This window comes from Tachypleus tridentatus, chromosome 2, assembly GCF_004210375.1.
Source record: "Tachypleus tridentatus isolate NWPU-2018 chromosome 2, ASM421037v1, whole genome shotgun sequence".
NCBI lineage: Eukaryota > Metazoa > Arthropoda > Merostomata > Xiphosura > Limulidae > Tachypleus > Tachypleus tridentatus.
Window position 1 is genome coordinate 24,456,171 of NC_134826.1, and position 19,056 is coordinate 24,475,226.

General features: G+C 32.1%; 2 protein-coding genes across 3 annotated transcripts in view; both read left to right on the top strand.

The window, feature by feature from the left end:
- Nucleotides 1-3,153: 3,153 nt before the first annotated feature.
- LOC143245451 (protein FAM200A-like) lies at nt 3,154-3,678 on the top strand. Its single transcript, XM_076491815.1, has one exon. It carries the CDS (start codon nt 3,154-3,156, stop codon nt 3,676-3,678), a length of 525 nt encoding a protein of 174 aa, XP_076347930.1.
- Nucleotides 3,679-5,473: 1,795 nt separating this feature from the next.
- LOC143239652 (centrosomal protein of 120 kDa-like) overlaps nt 5,474-19,056 on the top strand; it is a 113,351-nt gene continuing 99,768 nt past the window's right edge. For both annotated transcript variants that reach the window (XM_076480982.1, XM_076480990.1), the window contains exons 1-3: nt 5,474-5,880; nt 15,887-16,158; nt 17,499-17,840. In XM_076480982.1, the coding sequence (XP_076337097.1) occupies nt 5,841-5,880; nt 15,887-16,158; nt 17,499-17,840 (654 nt within the window). In that variant the 5' untranslated portion in view covers nt 5,474-5,840. The remainder of the gene's footprint in view (nt 5,881-15,886; nt 16,159-17,498; nt 17,841-19,056) is intronic.

Genomic DNA, 19,056 nt, shown 5'->3' on the forward strand with positions numbered 1-19,056 from the left:
ATGATGTATCAATCTGGAAAAGTTCCCCTACACCGGAAATAGCAGCCTCTAATTTACAACCACAACTAAATAGATTATGTGAATATTGCGAAAAATATAGAATTAAAATAAATACTGCGAAGACACAATTAGTAATATTTTGAAAATCAACGAAACATCAAAAAGTTCAACCCTAGATCTACATGAACGGAGAGCTTCTCCAAACTGCTACATCTGCAAAATATTTAGGGTTAACATATGATTCCAAACTTACCTGGATAAAACGTGCAAATAGCATAAAAATAAAAATTTGGCGAAGAATAAACTATGCTAGGAGTCTAACTGATAAAAACTACGGAACAACACCAGAAAACATCATTAAAATATACAAGGCATACATTAGACCTGTAATAGACTGTGCAGCTCCTGCATGGATCAATGTAAGTGAAAAACAAATACAAACCAAACTCCAAACGTTACATAATACACTAATCACGTCAGCATACAGAGTACCTAAAACCACTTCCTCAAAGTTCATGCACAATTACTCAAATACACAAACAATACCAGATAGACTTCTACATAGTACAATAACATATTTTGATAAACATTGGCGAAAAAATGAGTTGTTATGCGAATTATACAGGTATTGCATATATGATGAAGAGAGACCTAAACATCTCTCCCTGTTAAACTTGTACATCAGATCTTTAAGATAAAATCATTTAAAATAATAATAATAATAGTGATAATGAAACAGAGCTAAAATAAAACAGGCCACCTACGTTCTAGACGTATTAAAAAAATGAACAATATAAATGGACATTGCCCTGAAAAGGACCAGTTTAAAGTTGATATTATTACATATTAATCAGTCCATTCCAACAATGTAATGGAAGGAGGAAGAGGTCTGGTGTACCTGACCCTCCTGGTATACAAAAAAAATATACACAAATACCAGAGAGATAGAAAGATGGATAGATACTGTAAGTTTAGTGAGTTGCGATACTTCAATTAAAAATTTTATTCCCTTAGTGGACAGGCGCTGATAACCAGTTGTGATAAAACTAAATAAAGTTTCAGATTTCAACACAAACTCTTTAATCATTGCAATTGCTTTTTCAGTTTTTCTGCTATGTCTAATTTCTTTTTTAATGAAATAGTAGAGTTATAATAGTAAAATAATTTTGTTTCTTTGTTGGTGTTAACGCAAAGACTCATTAGATTATTATTATTTTTTAATTTTGCGCAAAGCTACTAGAAATCTAGCTGCGCTAGCCGTCTCTAGTTTAGCAGTGTAAGACTAAAGGGAAGGCAACTAGTCATCACTACCCACCGCCAACTCTTGGGCTACTCTTTTACCAACGAATAATGGGATTGACAGTAACATTATAACGCCCCTGCAGCTGAGAGTACGAGCATATTTAGTGTGACAGGGATTCCAACCCGCGACTCTTAGACCATGAGTCGAGTGCCTTAACCACCTGGCCATGCCGAGCAACACATTAGACCAGTGGTTTTCAAACTGTGCGCCGCGACGAACTTGCAGGAATGCCGCTGCATATTTCAAATTTTTAAGGGAAACACAGCTCGAGGTAGTTCACAGTTTTAACATTAGATCGCTCTACATTCATTTTGATGACGTTGTCGAATGTTTGATATATGTTTTGTTTACTTGTAATTTCGGCTAAGCTAGTAACTTATCGAACTTTCTGGTTTCTTAGATTTTGTATATAAATACCTGTCGACATTCTGGGTCCGTCAGTAATCGAAATAACTAAAGGGTGTTGTGATCAAGTGTCTGTGAGGTCTAGCGAAGTTCATTGAATTATTTTGTTGATTTTTAGTTCTTATGCATAAAGATGGAAAGATTTTTGAACATTAATAAAAGAGTGGGAGTGAAAAAAAGGATTGAGAACCATAGACCAGTGGAAAAGTTGTGAAGAAACGTAAATGTGACGATAGTTATCTGGGTTTTGGTTTTATTTCGGTAGATGTCAGTCATGAAGAGTGTCCACAGTGTGTATTATGTCTAAACGTTTGGGCTCCAGAGTGCATGCTTCCAAGTAAACTACAACTCCACTTATAGACCAATCATCCTAACATGACCAGTAAATCTCTTGGTTATTTGACCAGAAAATTAAAACAATTGAACGAACAAAAAAGTACATTTTTGAAACAAGCATCAATACAAAGCAATACTTTGTTAGCATCCTAGAAGGTGACATATAGAATCATGAAATGTATAACGCCTCATACCATTGTAGAAGGACTGATTTTACCGGCTGCAGTGGATATGGTGAACATTATGGTTGGTGAATCTGCGGGAAGACTGCTTTTGAAGGTGCTTTTTTTCAACAATACTGTCAATCATAGAATCCAACACATGGCCTAAGACCTCAACGATCAGCTAATTGAAAAAATGAAAGGGAAGGAATCCGAGTTATAGCCAGATGAGGCGACGGATAGTAAGAAGGATGCTCATTTTATTTACTACACACGTTTTGTAGATGGTGACAAAATTGTAGAAGACCTTCTCTTTTGTAAAAGCATCACTGCAGGTACAAAGGCTCAAAACTTGTTTAAAATCCACGACACTTTTATGTGTGAAAACAATTTAGACTGAACTAAGTACATTGGCGTCTGTATCGATGGTGGTCGCTCTATTTCTGGCTGTTTTGGAGGATTGTAGGCACTCATACGAAGCAAAGCTCTTGATGCACTTTGGATCTCTTGCACAATTTACAGGGAAGCCCTTACGTCAAAGCACCTGAGCCCTCCACTGAGTCTAGTCCTGGAAAGTGTGTTGAAAGTGATGAACTTTATAAAAACCTGGCCATAGAAGGCGAGGTTTTAAAAACTCTGTGAGGATATAGGATATAAGCACACATTTTTGTTGTACTACTGTAGATCGCGATGGCTCTACTGTGGGAATGTACTGTGTCATGTGTTCGAAGTACGACAAGAACTTTACTATTAACTTGAAGAAGAAGAACACAAATGTGCTAAAAATTTCTTAGATACTGATTATTTGTCAAAATTAGCATACCTGTGGGGTCTCTTCGGAAAAGTGAATGCGTTAAATCTCTCTCTGCAAGGAAATAACACGCGCATTCTGAAATTCGCAGAGAAGGTTTCACCTTCAGAAAAACATTACTGCTATGGAGAAGACAAATGAATGAAGATGGTGGCAAAGACTGTTTTCCCATGTTGCAGCACTTTGTTACATCCAGTGAAGTTGATTTGACTCACGAACTAAAATATGTTTTTGAGAAGCGCCAATTACAGTTCAGTGACTGGTTTGCAAGTTACTTTCCAGAAGATATGGAGAAGTTTGCATGGGTCCAAGACTCATTCAAAGCTAAAACCCCATCTGAATTTACCTCTGCAGAAGAAAAAACTCTTATTGAGCTGCCTTTTGACAAGACTTTAAAGACAAAATTTGGCGGCATGCAACGAACTGAGTTTTGGATATCATTAAAAGATGAATATCCACTGCTAAGTGCTAAAGCTCAGCGAATCATAATTCCATTTGCAACGTCATATTTCTTCGAAGCTGGGTTCTCGGCGGTTGCTGTGATAAAAAGCAAGAACCGGGCGAAAATCAACGTGGAACAGGAAATGAGAGTGGTGGTGTCCAATTTGATTCCAAGGTTTGAGAAGTTGTGCTGTGCCCGACAGGCGCACACATCCCATTAGTAATTGTGGTTATTTAAAAATGAAATAAAATATTATTTTTACTTTACATTTATGTCTATTATTCTTTAAAGTGTGTGTTTTCTTATAGCAAAACCACATTGAACTATCTGCTGTGTTCATCGAGGGGAATCGAGCCCCCTGAATTTAACGTTGTAAGTCCGTAGACTTACCACTATTCCAACGTGGGACGTATTGTTTTAAACGCCTACTAAGTTGTTAGAGCATAAATACTTATTAAGTATAAAATTGTGTGGACCTAACTACTTTAATACAGTTGACATACGACTTAGGTTTATGTATGCTCCCGTAAAAGTAAAAATATGTATATATAAACCATTTCTATATCGAATTATCAGTCTAAATACCAATTTATTCCCAAAGAGATAGATGTTAAAATTACTTAATCTGTTAAAATACCTCACAGTATCTAAAGAATATTTTCTTTAGCTCGAACTCGTGAATTTAATAGGTTACTTCAACGTTATGAAGCCTCATGACCTGCAAGAGATATTCCAATAATTGCAATTAAATTTCCTATAAATGAGGGTTCCCAGTGGATATATCATACAATACCCTTCATTACAGCTACAATTTCATAAATATACTTTTGCCTTTTCAACCATGATAAAAGAATAATATTTTAAAATCTAAGCACCATAATGTGTGACTCTTACATTTGTTCATCCCAAACTATAAAGTCGTTCGGTAGAAAAACTGATAGTTGAAAGAGAAAGCAAGGGATTTTTCTTTGCAAAACAGTAATACAACATTTCATGAAACTCACTCACCATTATCACAGTAGTGGCAACTTCACCACACAGGCATGTGAATTCTCGAGAGAAAGTTTCACATATGTACTTAATTATGTATAATTTCACCATGCAATGAGAAAACTGGTTCCATACAGGCACACAAAACTGATTGGATGAGTGCAACTTTTAATGCAGTAGGTTTTATTTATTGTAAATTACCTAAATTTACTTCTCTGTAAAAACAAACCGAAATGAATCAGCTTGTGTAAGGTAATACAGAATAAAGCGATGGTCTGCAGTTGGTAGCGTTTTGGATAGTAATGCCCATTTTCTTTGGATTACTATGTTTTTCCATATTTAGTTTAAAAATTTATTGATGTAAAAGGTAGCAACAGAGCAAAAAGAGGAAACTACTAACAGGAAATTCATAAGGGAAAGACGTGTTGTAACTTAAAACTGATGTTTGTTTTTGTTAAGCTCAAAGCTACAAATTAGGATAGTTGTGTTGTGCCCACCACAGGTATCAAAACTTAATGTTTAACGCTATAAACTTTCTGACTTACTAGTCAGCTACTGGGGTCTAAAATTTATGTATGCTATAAGGGTAACAAATGAGTAAACTATATGTCCATGTTATAAAAGCTGTTTTATTTAATTGTTTTTGTTCATTTGTTTCAAACTAATCACCCAAGCATACTACCTAAGCATTGTCCTTCTTAGAGAGCCTTGGAACTCTTGTTATCCTTTGTATTGAACAAATGGCCACGATGAAAGGCAGTTAGTGAACAATATGTTATGTTGGCCTTGATCTATTCTTATCCGGTCGATTAGTTTGATTTAAACCGCTTATACACGATGATAATGCATCCACAGCTTCAAAGAGTAAAATAAGTTTTTATTACCATAAGAGGAAAGCAATGAATAATCAAATTATATTTCGAGCAAGGTGACGAATAGGACATGTTTTACAGACTGGGCTTTGAACCGCAATGTCTTATTATGAAATATTGATCTGAAAATGTATATATATACACTAAAGAAGCAAACAGGTTGGAGAAGTTAGACTATGAGACCAAAATTTAGTCGTTCCAGGCAAATAATTATTATTTTATATATTTTAAAAACAAAGAAATGCCCTTTTCTTCCTTTAATTATAAGAAAGCTACGTGGTAAATTATTATTATTTTCTTATTTTACGGGTATTGTATAATCATCTATATATTTAGAAGCACTTTTTTTTTTATCTTATTACGTAAATGAAAATGGCGGTTTTCTTAAAGTGTACTACCTAATTAGAGTAACGTTAACACCGATACAAGATAGTTTGGTTATGTACGTAAATTATTGATGGCAGGGTATGACAACTTATACGTGATGGAGTCTTAGAATTGAATAAGAAAACTGGAAGAAATGAATGTTCAGTTTCTGATAGTTGTGAATGTTACACAAGGTTTGTTTGTTTCTATTTGTATAAAAAAAATTACGACTTGAAACAGTTAGTATTACAAATAATTAAAATAAAATTAATAACTACTGTTACTTGTAATATATTACTAGTATTAATACGATTAATATTTATAGGTCCCACTAATCCAATACCGTTAGTTCTACGTAGTTTCAAATACTTGATAAGCTTGTAAGTTGTATGTAATTGTCCCTTATTTATAGTGTTAAGCCTAACAAATACTTTCAATTTCATACGAGTTCTTACTCGGAGTAAAATTCATACCCATTGCCCCTGAAGCTTACGTTGTTAAGTATGAGCGTTGCCACTGGGAATGAAGCAACCAAAATACATACGAGAGCGAAATTATTACTTAATTATGCCTGTTATCAATATTATTAATTAGATTTTTTTTTCTAAATCTCTAAGCCAGCATTTATTTGTTTTACAGTTAATAACACACATCCCTTTAGATTTATTATATGCCATTTGGTTACTCAAGTCCAAATATCCTTAACAATAAAATAACTCCATTAATGTATTTGTAGTTTTTGTAATAAAAAATTAAACAAAAAATACCTTTCATGATTAGCATGCATTAACCTGGATAAGGCAATTAATTAATTGTTGCTTAACATTCAAGAAATAATTAAGATAAAAATCTTAAGGTATACTTTTAATCTATGTACATCACTGGTATCAGATAACTGATGTATAATAAGGTGCATCGTATGTAAGGATTTAATTTTAAAAATGTATTACAATTTTTATAATTCCAGATGTAAGACCATTTGTAATATACTTTCTTGTATTTTGTTAAAAGGAACAATGATTGGTTTAACAGTTTCCTTTTTAGTTTACATATTGATTAAATATTTTATTACGTGTTACAGCTTTTTTGTCAAGGAATATTGTTTTTTTTAAATGGGTACTAGTGTAATCATTCTTAAATACACAAGTATTTTTTCATTGCTTAAACCTATCTGTTTATATATATCTTGTATGCTGGCATACTTAGCATAATTTCAGACAAACCTGTTACCCTTTCCCAGGAACATGACTTTGGATTGTTGATTAGTATAGACGTTTTTGAAAATGATCATTGGTGACCTACTGTGTTCAAGTATTAATAGATCATAAAATGTTGTAGTGCATGGAATGTTCTAGGTCTCAGTTGCTATTTATACACATGTATGCAAAATGTAATTCAGGTAAAACAAAGTTAGTTATGTAATCAAATAGATCTAGACTGTGTTTGTAAGTTGTAAGGAGTGTATAGAAGTTGCTGTAAGCTGTGATGAAGAGCACTAGCTTGAAATGTCATCCTTTTTTAATAAAAAAATATCAAAAACTTTGTGATTATTCAACATACTCTTTAATTTTAGTGCATTGAAATTTGACGATGTGGCTTGTGTTATCCCGAAGACTCTTCATGCTTATTTGAACTAGCAGGAGATAATTTACTGTTGATAAGCATACAATAACAAAATTGCATACACAGGTCTGTTCAGTGTATTAATCTCAAAAAAATGTTCTCACAGATGGAGGATTATGATGAAAAACAAATTAATTCCAATTGAAAACTTACACAGATGAAGAGAAGTACTTGTACATTTACTTGGTAAAAGACATGAAATGGAATAACATACCATAAAATTGTTGGCAACAGTTGCTTCCACCTTATTGGTCAGGGTCTATATTGACTTGCAAGTGTGTGTTGTGAGAGAAATTTAAATTTCTGTAATTCTTTTTATAGAATAAATTGTGACTGTAATTATATTCAGAGTGTAACGTGTTATATTTTAGGTTATCATGGACCAAATGTTATTTCAAAAAAATATTTGCTTAAACAATTTTAGAAGAAAAAATCTAGCTACTTATCTACTACCCACGTTTTATATCATATTTGGGTCACAACAAACAAAAATGTTTTTAAGGCTTTACAATAACAAAAACACATCAAGCAGTTTTGACAGTAATATCTTGATTACTTAGATGGTTGGAATAATTAAAACTAATAATTATTGGAAACTGTAATTTTGTGACAACAATTATTTTACAACAATTATAATTAGAGATAACTGCCTTTGTTCTGTGAGCTTCTTTTTTATATATACTTGGAGGTTTGTCTTAACTCTTACATCTTGTATATCACCAGTTACCAGAAAGGCCTGTATCCTCTGATAGAATGGTCTTTGATATTACGTAAAGTGACTGATATAATACAAGATATTCCAGTGTTGTGTTAACTCCTATATCAAGTAGGAACTTTATATCTAACCCCTCTAATGTTTCAGGTATATATTGAGCTCTGTCTTGACACAAAAGAGCTAAGCTGACTGCTCTCTCTGGTGTAAACTGTCTGCTATGCTATTTCAAGTTGGTAGCCAGATCCAGCTCAACTGAGCTAAAGCTGTATCTTAGTCTTCCAGTTGTGTCTTACTTAAGAGTTTAATGGAATTCAGGTTAGACCATCCAAGCTCAGCATCAGAAATTGGACTACCACTTCAGAGGACAGTTGACCCATGTAATTACTAACATTGAACACTGATTAAAATGCTGTAGGATGAGGGGGAGTAATTGTTTTATCTCATTCACATGGGCCTGCTATAGCATTTTTCTTGCAGATTTCTTGGTGATACGTGGCTGGGATTCACACCACTGATATTGCAGATACATTGAATTAAATGTATTCAGGAACTTCAACCATCAGATAAATTGTTCTTTGTTAATTGTTCATCAGTTCTGTGTGACCTCAGAATTCTTCATGATCTATGGTCACCCTGACAGAAAGGTTAAGCTGTCATATGCTTCATGGCTTTTAGTAGTTGATGCCTGCTATCTCATCTTCAGAGGAACAGCTATGAATGGTGAACGTTTGGCCCTAATTGGGTGGTTTTGGTTTTTCCTAACCAGAGTTGGTCTTTTGTTACATTGGCTGGTGATGGCTTGAAAGACCATAAGGTCTCTTTATCTGTGCTTCCCTTACATGGAAACAGATTCTCAAGCATAACATTGAATAGGCTTTAAGGGTACACCAGACAGTGGTTTATCTGCTTTATTTTGGCTACAGGGAGATTAAAGTAATGGATCTTTCATGATGATGAGAAAACCCACTTGTAGAGAAAACAAATGGCTGGTATGGGTAAGCACTAATAGAGGAGCGAACAACGTTTCGATCTTCTTCAGTCATCATCAGGTTCACAAAGAAAGAAAGAGGTAACTGACCGATTGGGCTTGAGCTTTAAACACTGCAAATCAAATAAACACAACATAACCATAAAAAAAAACACCCAAATACTAAATAAAGAAACAAACATAAACAAAAGCAAAATTAAAGAAGCCTTACTTATACAACAGCTCAAGCCCAAAATAAACCAATACAAAGGAACACCTTTATACCTATATTAATAAATATAATCAAACATCTTAACTTGTCCTCTACATTCCTACACTCAATTACACAACCTCTTTCAAACATGTGGTCAACTATACCTGAAGAAGGTCGAAATGTTGTTCGCTTCTCTACATAAAAAAATTTTCTCTACCCATACTAGCCATTTTTACGTATATATTTACATATTTTAGACCTTAGTTTTGTGCTTGGTTTTTCAATAAATTTTAAATTAAATGGAATGTGATATTTTTTTGCTAGTTTTTGCAAAATGTTGGTTATTTTTCTGCTGATGTCTGGAATATATGGTATGCAGCCATTAAAAACCTAAAACAAGACAAAAACATTAAAATTCTAAAAGCAGATACAGGAAATGCTATAGTGATAATGTACACGAATGAATCCATCCACAAAATGAAAAACATTCTATCAGACATAAACAAATTCAAACCAATACACACAAATCCAACAAAGACGCACAAAATGCAACAAAACAAAATACTACTAAAAGTGAAAAAAAGCCAACACAAGTTCAAAAACACTTTATTCCTACCTTTGCAAGACCGACTCACACACAACACAAATATACGGCATCCCCAAACCTTATAAACCAGATTGTCCACTAAGACCAATAATGTCCACATATGAACTATTTAAATATAATCTTGGTAAATACATAGCAGGGGCATTCTCCAAATATGTAACATCAGTCAGATCATTCATCAAAGACTCCTTTAATTTCAAATCTAACCTTAATCAACTTAATCATAAAGCCTTATTGGCCAGTATTGATGTCATATCCTTCTTTACAGAAGTCCCAACCACTGAAGCCTGCAAGATAGCCTTGGAACTCTATATCCGAGACCCTAACCCATCAATAGACATTCCCAGCAACCAATTAGCAACCCTCATAGAATTCACCATGATGAAGACAAACTTCATGCTCAACAACTACAACTACATACAAACAAATAGCCTGAGCATGGGCAATCCAGTATCGCTACTTCTAGCCAATATTTTTATGGCACAAGTTGAAACACAAGCAATTAACACAGCATTACATCTACCACTACACTGGTACAGATATGTAGATGACATGATTGCAGGATTCACATCTACAAAACACATGCTCAATTTTTTCAACCACATTAACTCTATACATCCCAACATTAACTTCACATGTGAACAGGAAGAAAGCAATCAAATATCATTTCTTAACCTCAAAATTACAAGAACCGATACACAATTTAAAACAGGAATCCACCAAAAAATCACCCATACTGGGCTATACATTCTTTGGGACTCAACAAAACAAAAACTCAACATACGAAGAAACCACATAAACACAGCCATGAAACTATGCTCACCAGATAAAAGTAATGACGAATTAGACAAAATAAAACTAATTTCATCAACATCAACAAGTTTCCTCCACAAACTATAGAAAACATTATATGCACACACCTAGACTAAAAGTAAAATCAAGTAACAAAAGTAAATAACCCCACGATTTAAAAAAAAAATCACAAAACCATATACTGCTGCATACCATATATTCCTGACATCAGCAGAAAAATAACCAACATTTAGCAAAAACTAGCAACAAAATATGATATTCCAGTTAATACCAAATTTAATCAAAAACCAGGCACAAAACTGAGGTCTATACTATGTAAAAACTACAGTGAAAAACACCACACCAACATTATTTATAAAATAACTGCCACGACTTCTATATTGGAGAAACAAGTAGAAAAATGGAAACCAGATTCAAAGAACACAAAAAGTCACCTTGACACGTTTTCAAACACTGCAAATCAAATAAACAACATAACCATAGAAAACATTCAAATACTAAATAAAGAAATAAACAAATGCAAAATTAAAGAAGCCTTACTGATGCAACAACTCAAGCCCAAAATAAACCAGTATATAGGAACACCTTTATACATATATTAATAAATATATCTAACATCTGAGCATGCCCTCTACATTCCTACACTCAGTTACACAATTGCCTTCAAACATGTGATCAGCTATTGGTCAGTTACCTCTTTCTTTCTTTGTGAACCTGACAATGACCGAAGAAGGTTGAAATGTTGTTCGCTCCTCAATTAGTGCTTTCTCCACCCATACCAGCTGTTTTTAAATATATAATGGATCTTTCAATCTGATGAAAGTCTAACATCTGGAAAAGATCTCCCAGACTGGAATACTTTCATATAACTCCAGAGATGCCAACCATTATGATTTGAGCGTAATCATTACAATTTTGGTGTATACATTACGACTATATGCTCATACAGACAAATATTATGACTTGTTGCAACTCCCAAATTATTATATATTATATAGGCCTTTTCAATAAAGGATAAATTGTTCCCCCAGGGCTTGAAAGGGGTGAAAAGAAAATTTCTAGTGAGATACAAATAAATTTTGATAATGAATAAAAGACATAATCCAAATGACAACTTGCGATAATCATGTTTGTGCTTGAAATAATAAAAAAATATTTGTTTCTCCGACATCTACCAATAATTTGAGTGCAATACTTCTCCATACTGGGTACATGGGGGAAACCATAGTTATGTCATCAGTGCTCGTCAGCCAATCAGCGCTTGTGTAGATGGGTATTTCTCGTTTTCTAAGTGGTATAGAAACACCAGTGTGATTGTTCACAAGTTGGAAAAAAAGAGGCCTCGTTTACCAGATTGTGTTGTTTCTGGTAAATCAAAAATTTAGGAAAGAGTATAGTGCAAAATATCTGGTCATTGCATCAAAAGTCAGTGACAGTCATGCGTTTTGTACAGTTTGTCACATTGATTTTTCTGTGGTGCATGGCGGGATAAACGATTGTTCCAGACATACAAAAGTGGCATCTCACCAACAAAAGGTTGAGGCGAAGACAAAAACAATGCAGATAATGACATTTATGAGTAAGAATTCAGAATATAAAAAAAATTTCAAAAGAATTTTTTTTTAAATTTATTTATTAAATACACAAAACACAGTCATAAATGAGCAATCTATAGCAGTAATAAATAATAATAGTTATAATAATAATATAATAATAAACAGCTTAGAGACACTGGTCAGGCCTAGTATCCGCAAATGATAAAGGGCTCTGTCTACAATCATTACGCTCAGTCATTTGAAATAGTTGGTATCTTTGTTACTGTCTTTCTTGAAGTAACTCTCCCACTCCATTATTAATACTTCTACTTGCATAATATACCATTCTTTATATAGAAAGCAGTTTGTTAAACTTGATTACAGGTGAAGTAAGGGTAATATCACTTTAACAGGAAACTCCAATGATATTCTGTGGTCAAGCACAAAATCTTTTTCCTTCTCACCTGCCTTGTGCTATTTTCAAATAAAATGATTTCTTGAAACAGAAAATTTGGTAGGTCCATTATTTAATGGGTAGTTTGGCAAGATAAATTGCAAAGTAATATTGGGTTTCACTTGAGGGTGATTAATTTATACTATTCGGTAAGTAGGACAACAAGTTTTACTGTTATATTTTGTCTGTTGAACAAGTATTTTTTGTACTTAATTATTTGTTCATAATTTTTTTTTAATTATTATGTCATCATCATTATAAGACTGAAGCAGCAGTGTTGCACTTGAAGTGCATAATATGAAAGTATTTATATATATGAGTAAAAATATACTCTCTGTCTGGTAAATTACAAATGTAAATATAAGACATTATTAAAAAAATATTTGTAAACACATGCTTTCAAAATATCTGCAGATTGAACTGTTATACCTGCTTTTTTCAAATATTGCAACAGAATAGTTAATTTCAATTTGTTTTACATTAACCAAATTATGTGCAGTTATGCATCACCTACAGTTCTTAATGATTAAACATTACTCCCATATCCAGTGGCATATGGAATACTAGGTAGTTTAGAACTGTATGTTAAGCTTGTGCATTGTTAAATGTTTACATATAATGAAATATTTATTTGCTTATCAGTCACACATTGCAACAATATTGTGTATACATTTTCCAGCAACTCAGTTTTACATTTCACTTTGTATATTGAAGACAACGTAGAACTCTTAAATGTTGTATTTATAAGTAGTACATATTTACTCAAGTGTTATGAGGAAACAAATAATCTTTACTCATTTATTAGGCATGTGCATATTTAGCCAAAGTAAAAACCTAAATCATTGGATATTCTTCATGTAGCTTAAATCTAGTGTCAAACATAAAATTTAGATAATGGCAATTAATTTTCTAAAATAAAACTTGATAATTATAACTTTATCATACAAAGTATGAATTATGAATTCATTGCATGTTTTCATGAAGCAAAATATATTATTAGTCAAAGGGTTGAAATGTTGTTATTAGTGCTCAACAAATATTTTTGTGCTTATCAGAGTATGTGGTAATCTTCATTCTTTACTATATTAATATTAAACTTGCATTTTTTTAAATATAGATTTAATATGCACAGGAATTTCAGCTGTTGTTCATTGTGTAATAAAAGTTACATTTCAATTGTGGGTACATACTTTGTGGGTTGGTGAGGGAGTAAATAGAATTTTACGAAACATGAATAAGTTTTCCTAATGTTTGTGCAGAAATTACATACCCCTGTCTGCTGAAAGTAAATGAGTTTGTAGTAAGAAATAAATGGATTGGCCTCAAAATGTGATATACAATTGCAACTCATATTTGACAAAACACAAATTACAATGTGTGCACTTCATCTTTTGAATAAGGAAAATTGCTTTAATTGGGGTTTTTAATTGATCATGCTAAATCTACACACTATACTGCTTTCCGCATTGAAGATTTCAAGCCATTATAATGACCTTTTCACATTAACTCTTTCATGGTAATCTGACAGTTTTTCATGAGGGATCAGCAGTAAGTACTTGACACATTATGATAAAAAGGAATACAGGTGTATCTGGCAAAAGCTCATTGCAGGCTAATCAGATGTTTCCTTTTCTTCTGTTGCATTAAGTATGTTTTAATTTAGTATGCTGTGGTTTCCTTTGGGGCATATGAAGGAGTCAGAATGTCACTTAACCATTTTGCTATGAGCTAGTTATAACTTACACGAGTTTGTTTATACAAATTTGCACACAGCTTATTTTGTATTCTGTCTTGATAATATTAGTAATTTGTATGAAACTATAGACTGTTTAGTATTTTGACATCACAAACACATAATTTTAAACAGTTCTGCATTCAACATACTATGTAAGTCACTAAAGTCTATATTTAGGTGTGTTCTTTTAATATTTATTTTTAAAGTAAGAAATTAACTCATATATAACATTAAAGTTTGAATTATCTACAATTTGATTCCAAACTTGACATAAATTCATAAAATTGTAATTCTACAAAATTTTGAATGTCAGTCAACATTTGCAATGACATAGCCTTTGTCCCGTGACCTGTCATGAAAAGGTTTATCATGTATTGTCTATATAATCAACACTAGGATATGGATGTACTGGTTGTTATTTCACCTGGTATTATTAATAAAGTTTTGATAATATGCTAGGTGACTTATTCGCAGTGTTTTGACCCAGACTGCCTTTCATCAATCCAAGGCTTTATTGACAGTCATTGACTTCTTGAGTTTAGTCTACTGGCTAGTTTGTTGACTGAAGTCACTTTGTTAGTATGATATTTTTTAGTTATATTCAACAAACTAAGGCATATTACCAGGAAGAACTCTCTTCACTTTTTCGTATATAACATGCCTTTTGGGGTGTTTTTGATTCCTTCAAGCCCTGTGCCAAGTTATCTACAATTAGGTAAACTTGCACATCACAAGTAAAATGATGTCAGCTAATCTTAGTTCAACAAAAGTGCTTCGTTTTGTAAGTAACCCATTTTATTGAAAATAAGTGTTTTAATTCCAAGTTACAAATGAAAAAGTGCATTTTAGCCTACTAGCAGATTTCTACTTTTTTATTATTAAGGGAGAGATATTCAATGTTAATTTTGTTTTGGTGAAAACTATATTGTTCTCTGGCTACATGCATACTATGTGTGTGTATATATACCTTATTTTCATTTTTCATTTATATATTTTTTTGTATTTATATTTTGTTTTTCATCTTTTTATATTTATCTTATTTTAACTTGGGAGAGCAGTCACCTTCCTACAACTGCAGTCACCTCCAAAGCCTAGGATACATTTTATAATCTCACATTGTAGCTTTTACTCTAGGATCCATTTTAAAAATATGCAATCTATTTTGTTTCACGTTAATGTGTTTTGTTTATGGCTTAAAATTTATGGTTGTAATATACACACGCACACACATTTAAATTCATGAAAGTATGACTGTTTTGTTCTTTCTTCTGTCAATACCTCTATAAACCAGGGCACATTACATGATGACTCACCTTACGATTTGTGTCAAGGTGTTGGGTGTTTGCAATGTGATTGTGATTATTTGTTTTCTCTCTCACTCTTATGAATTTATCTTTAATTGTATTTCATCTAAGGCTTAGATATGATGCATATGATTTGCACTGTCCTTTCTTATGATGTATCTTTTAATTTTTAACTTTTCTAAATAATACATCTATATATTTATGTTTTCCTTCAAATACTTTCTTATGCATAGGCCGTAACTTTCAAGCACGTCAGTCACACTCTCTTGTAATTGAAGCCAAGTTTGATGGTGAGGTGATGAGCACAGATCCTATACCTCATACAGCTGATCCAGATTTTAGCACAGAGCTTGCATGGGAAGTGGACAAGCGGTCCTTACATTTACATCGACTACAACGCACTCCAATCAAATTACATTGTTTTGCCATTAATAACAGTACAGAGGCTAAAGAACCTGTTGGGTATGTGGTTCTTGATATTCGGCCTGCTCAAGAAAATAAAGCAGTAAGTTCTCTGCCATTGAAACTAATCAGTATATTAGTATAACATGCATGTATGTTACATTCAGTGAACTACGAGTTAAATAAAAAGTATAAAACATGGATTGACACATGATTTAGAATGAAATGTATACATTCAGCAGTTTGACCATATGTAAAAGTACTGTATTGAGGAAATTATATAATATTTTAATAAAATTACATTAGGGTTAATGTACATAATTGTATTGCTATCAAATATTGTGTTATTTATTGAATAATAATTTAATTCTGTGATAAGATTACAATGAATGATAACCAAATATATCACAATGAATGTGATTTATATAATTTTACTTTTAATGATTTGTATTTTTGAGGTACTACAGAAAGTAAACATTTAAAAATTGGAAGATGTAACTAGTTTTTTTATATAGAATTGAGTTTGAAATGATTTTTTTTACTGATAAATTATAAAATTCTGGCATTTATAAATTCAAACAATTATGCTCAATTTGTATTATTGATACTATGTGAAATTGCTTTGTTTTTGTAATTTAGGAAAAATGGAACATAACATTTCAGTTGTAGGCTGTTTTATGAATTTAATTAAATAATCTTTCATCTTTCAATCAGGGTTTCCTGAAATTGTTGATATCAACCTCCTGGGATTGATGAGACAATACAAGGGTTGAATAAAGACCTAGGAGTAAAAAAATGACACCTAGGATAAATTTGGCCTGTCCTATTAATCACCCTGTGTTTAATAGCATCAGCAAGCAAATAACTCCTGTTTCTCAAATCTTCTGTAGTGTATAAATTCACACAGTAATGAAAAATACATTTTATAAAAATAAATTTCAATCTAATTAATTTATATTAAGAACTTTGAGGGTTGATGACAATTTATAAGGATATCAAGAGGTTGATAACTCAATGTTTTGGAAACCCTGCTGTAAATGTAAAATGTATGTGTACATATTTCCCATTTTTATAACTTTATTAGTTGCATCACACTTGAAATAGTGTGAGAAAGTGATAGCTAAGAAATAGGACTTTTTTATTATGGAGAAATACAATAGTTGTGTAATAGATTTATTTGCCTTTCATTATGAATATATATAGTTTAACAAATCAAGGAAAGCTTTGGTGCAGTGCTCTTAACTTTGCTACCTATCTTTTTACTCCTAATAATTTTCATAGTTTTTCATAGCACTTGAAGTGTACAGTGAAACAAATGTTAAAAAGTAACTTACCAAGACAGTCATGTGTTGTAACATTATAAAGAATTAGTAATAAAGACTATAGATAATCAAGTGGAAGTTTTAAATTATTCCAAATTGCTTGTTTTAATTTTTGTTACAGGATTTCAAATGGCATACTCTTCTTAATAGCAAACATGCTAGGCATAAACCTGAACTTCTACTTTGTGTGTACCTTGAACGAGAAACACCCAATAAACTCATCAAGGAAACAGAAAACCAACTTCCAGATTCAAGGATTTCATGTAGTGATGAAAAAGTAGCTGCTCATGTGATATCTTTGAAAAATAACAAGGAAAAATTTCCATTAATGGGACTTCAGTCAAATCAACTTAAGCCCGTGTTAAATTCTGATGAAGGATTTTATCAGATTGGACCTGTTGAAAAATGTCAAGAGAGTTTCATATTTTCTGTAACAGTTGCATTTGCAGCTAATCTTTCTCAGGTTAGTATGCATTTAAATGAAAATTACTTCACACACACAAAGACTAAATAACTTGTAATTATTTTATTGAAGCTATAACTTGTTTCAGTACTGATTTGAAATATGTTTTTCTGAGTTTTGATAATAAGTCTTCACTATTGTTTTTAACATGCACAAGTATCTTAGATGGTGTGGCTTAGATCTTAACTGGGATGATTATTTTGTTGTTGTGATTCCTGATGAGCTCTTGTAGTAAGATAGTTTTTATTGTACAATTAAAGCACCTTTGCAATGAAGTATTCCAAATTTTTGAGATATCTGGATAGTCAAATCAGCCATTTCGAAAATATAATAGACACTATTAGCCTTCTCATTTGAAGTCATTATATAAAGAAAAAAGGGATAATTTAGATTTCTTTCAGATTTTTGTGGTTATGAGGTTGATCAAACTGATTAATATTGTACAGAGTTAGGGTAGAGAAAATGTATTTAGAAGGTTTGTGATTACACAAATCAAATCTGAGATATTTGAGATGAGGAAAGTATTTATAATATTAAAACAAAAAGTACTTTACACATGGACAATTCAAAACAAGTACTCAATATATTCATGGACAAATCTTTATTTTGTTCACTAAAAATATTTCACAAAAAATTTGATTTTTTTTTGCATGTGAAATACTTATAATGTTAACTGAGAGACTGCCAAATTTTGTTAAGGTATACGCATCATATTGAAAGTTAGAAGCATTAAATCTGTAAAGACTAAAGTACAAAGAGGTCATGTGGTTGGTCATATTGACCATGCCAATGTCAAGAGATTTCATAGCATGCATTATCAGGCAGTTTACATAGCAGTTTATTACTGTGTATCTATAATTGTGGTTAATAATTACGTAACATCTATAAAACTCATTAAATATCATGTTCATTTTGACTGACCTTGCAACCAATGTATATGCTATAATTTTGTGGTTACTATACGTTCGTAAAATTTGGCAAGTGTTTTAGTAAACAAAACATTTTTTTTATCAAAAATCAGATTTTCTAATAATGTTTTTATTAAAAATTTATTTGCTAATTTATGAAGTTTCTACTGAGCTGGTCTGAACAAAAAGTAGCTTTCACGTCAAGAATAAAAATATTTGTTTTTGTCTAAGTTTCATATTTCATGTGCAGAACCTCCTGTAATACATTGCAAGTTTTCTTTTTGTTAAAATTTTGTACTTTATCTCTT

Coding starts and splice junctions, on each gene's coding strand:
- LOC143245451 (XM_076491815.1), top strand. CDS start 3,154: ATGAATGAAGATGGTGGCAAAGACTGTTTTCCCATGTTGCAGCACTTT.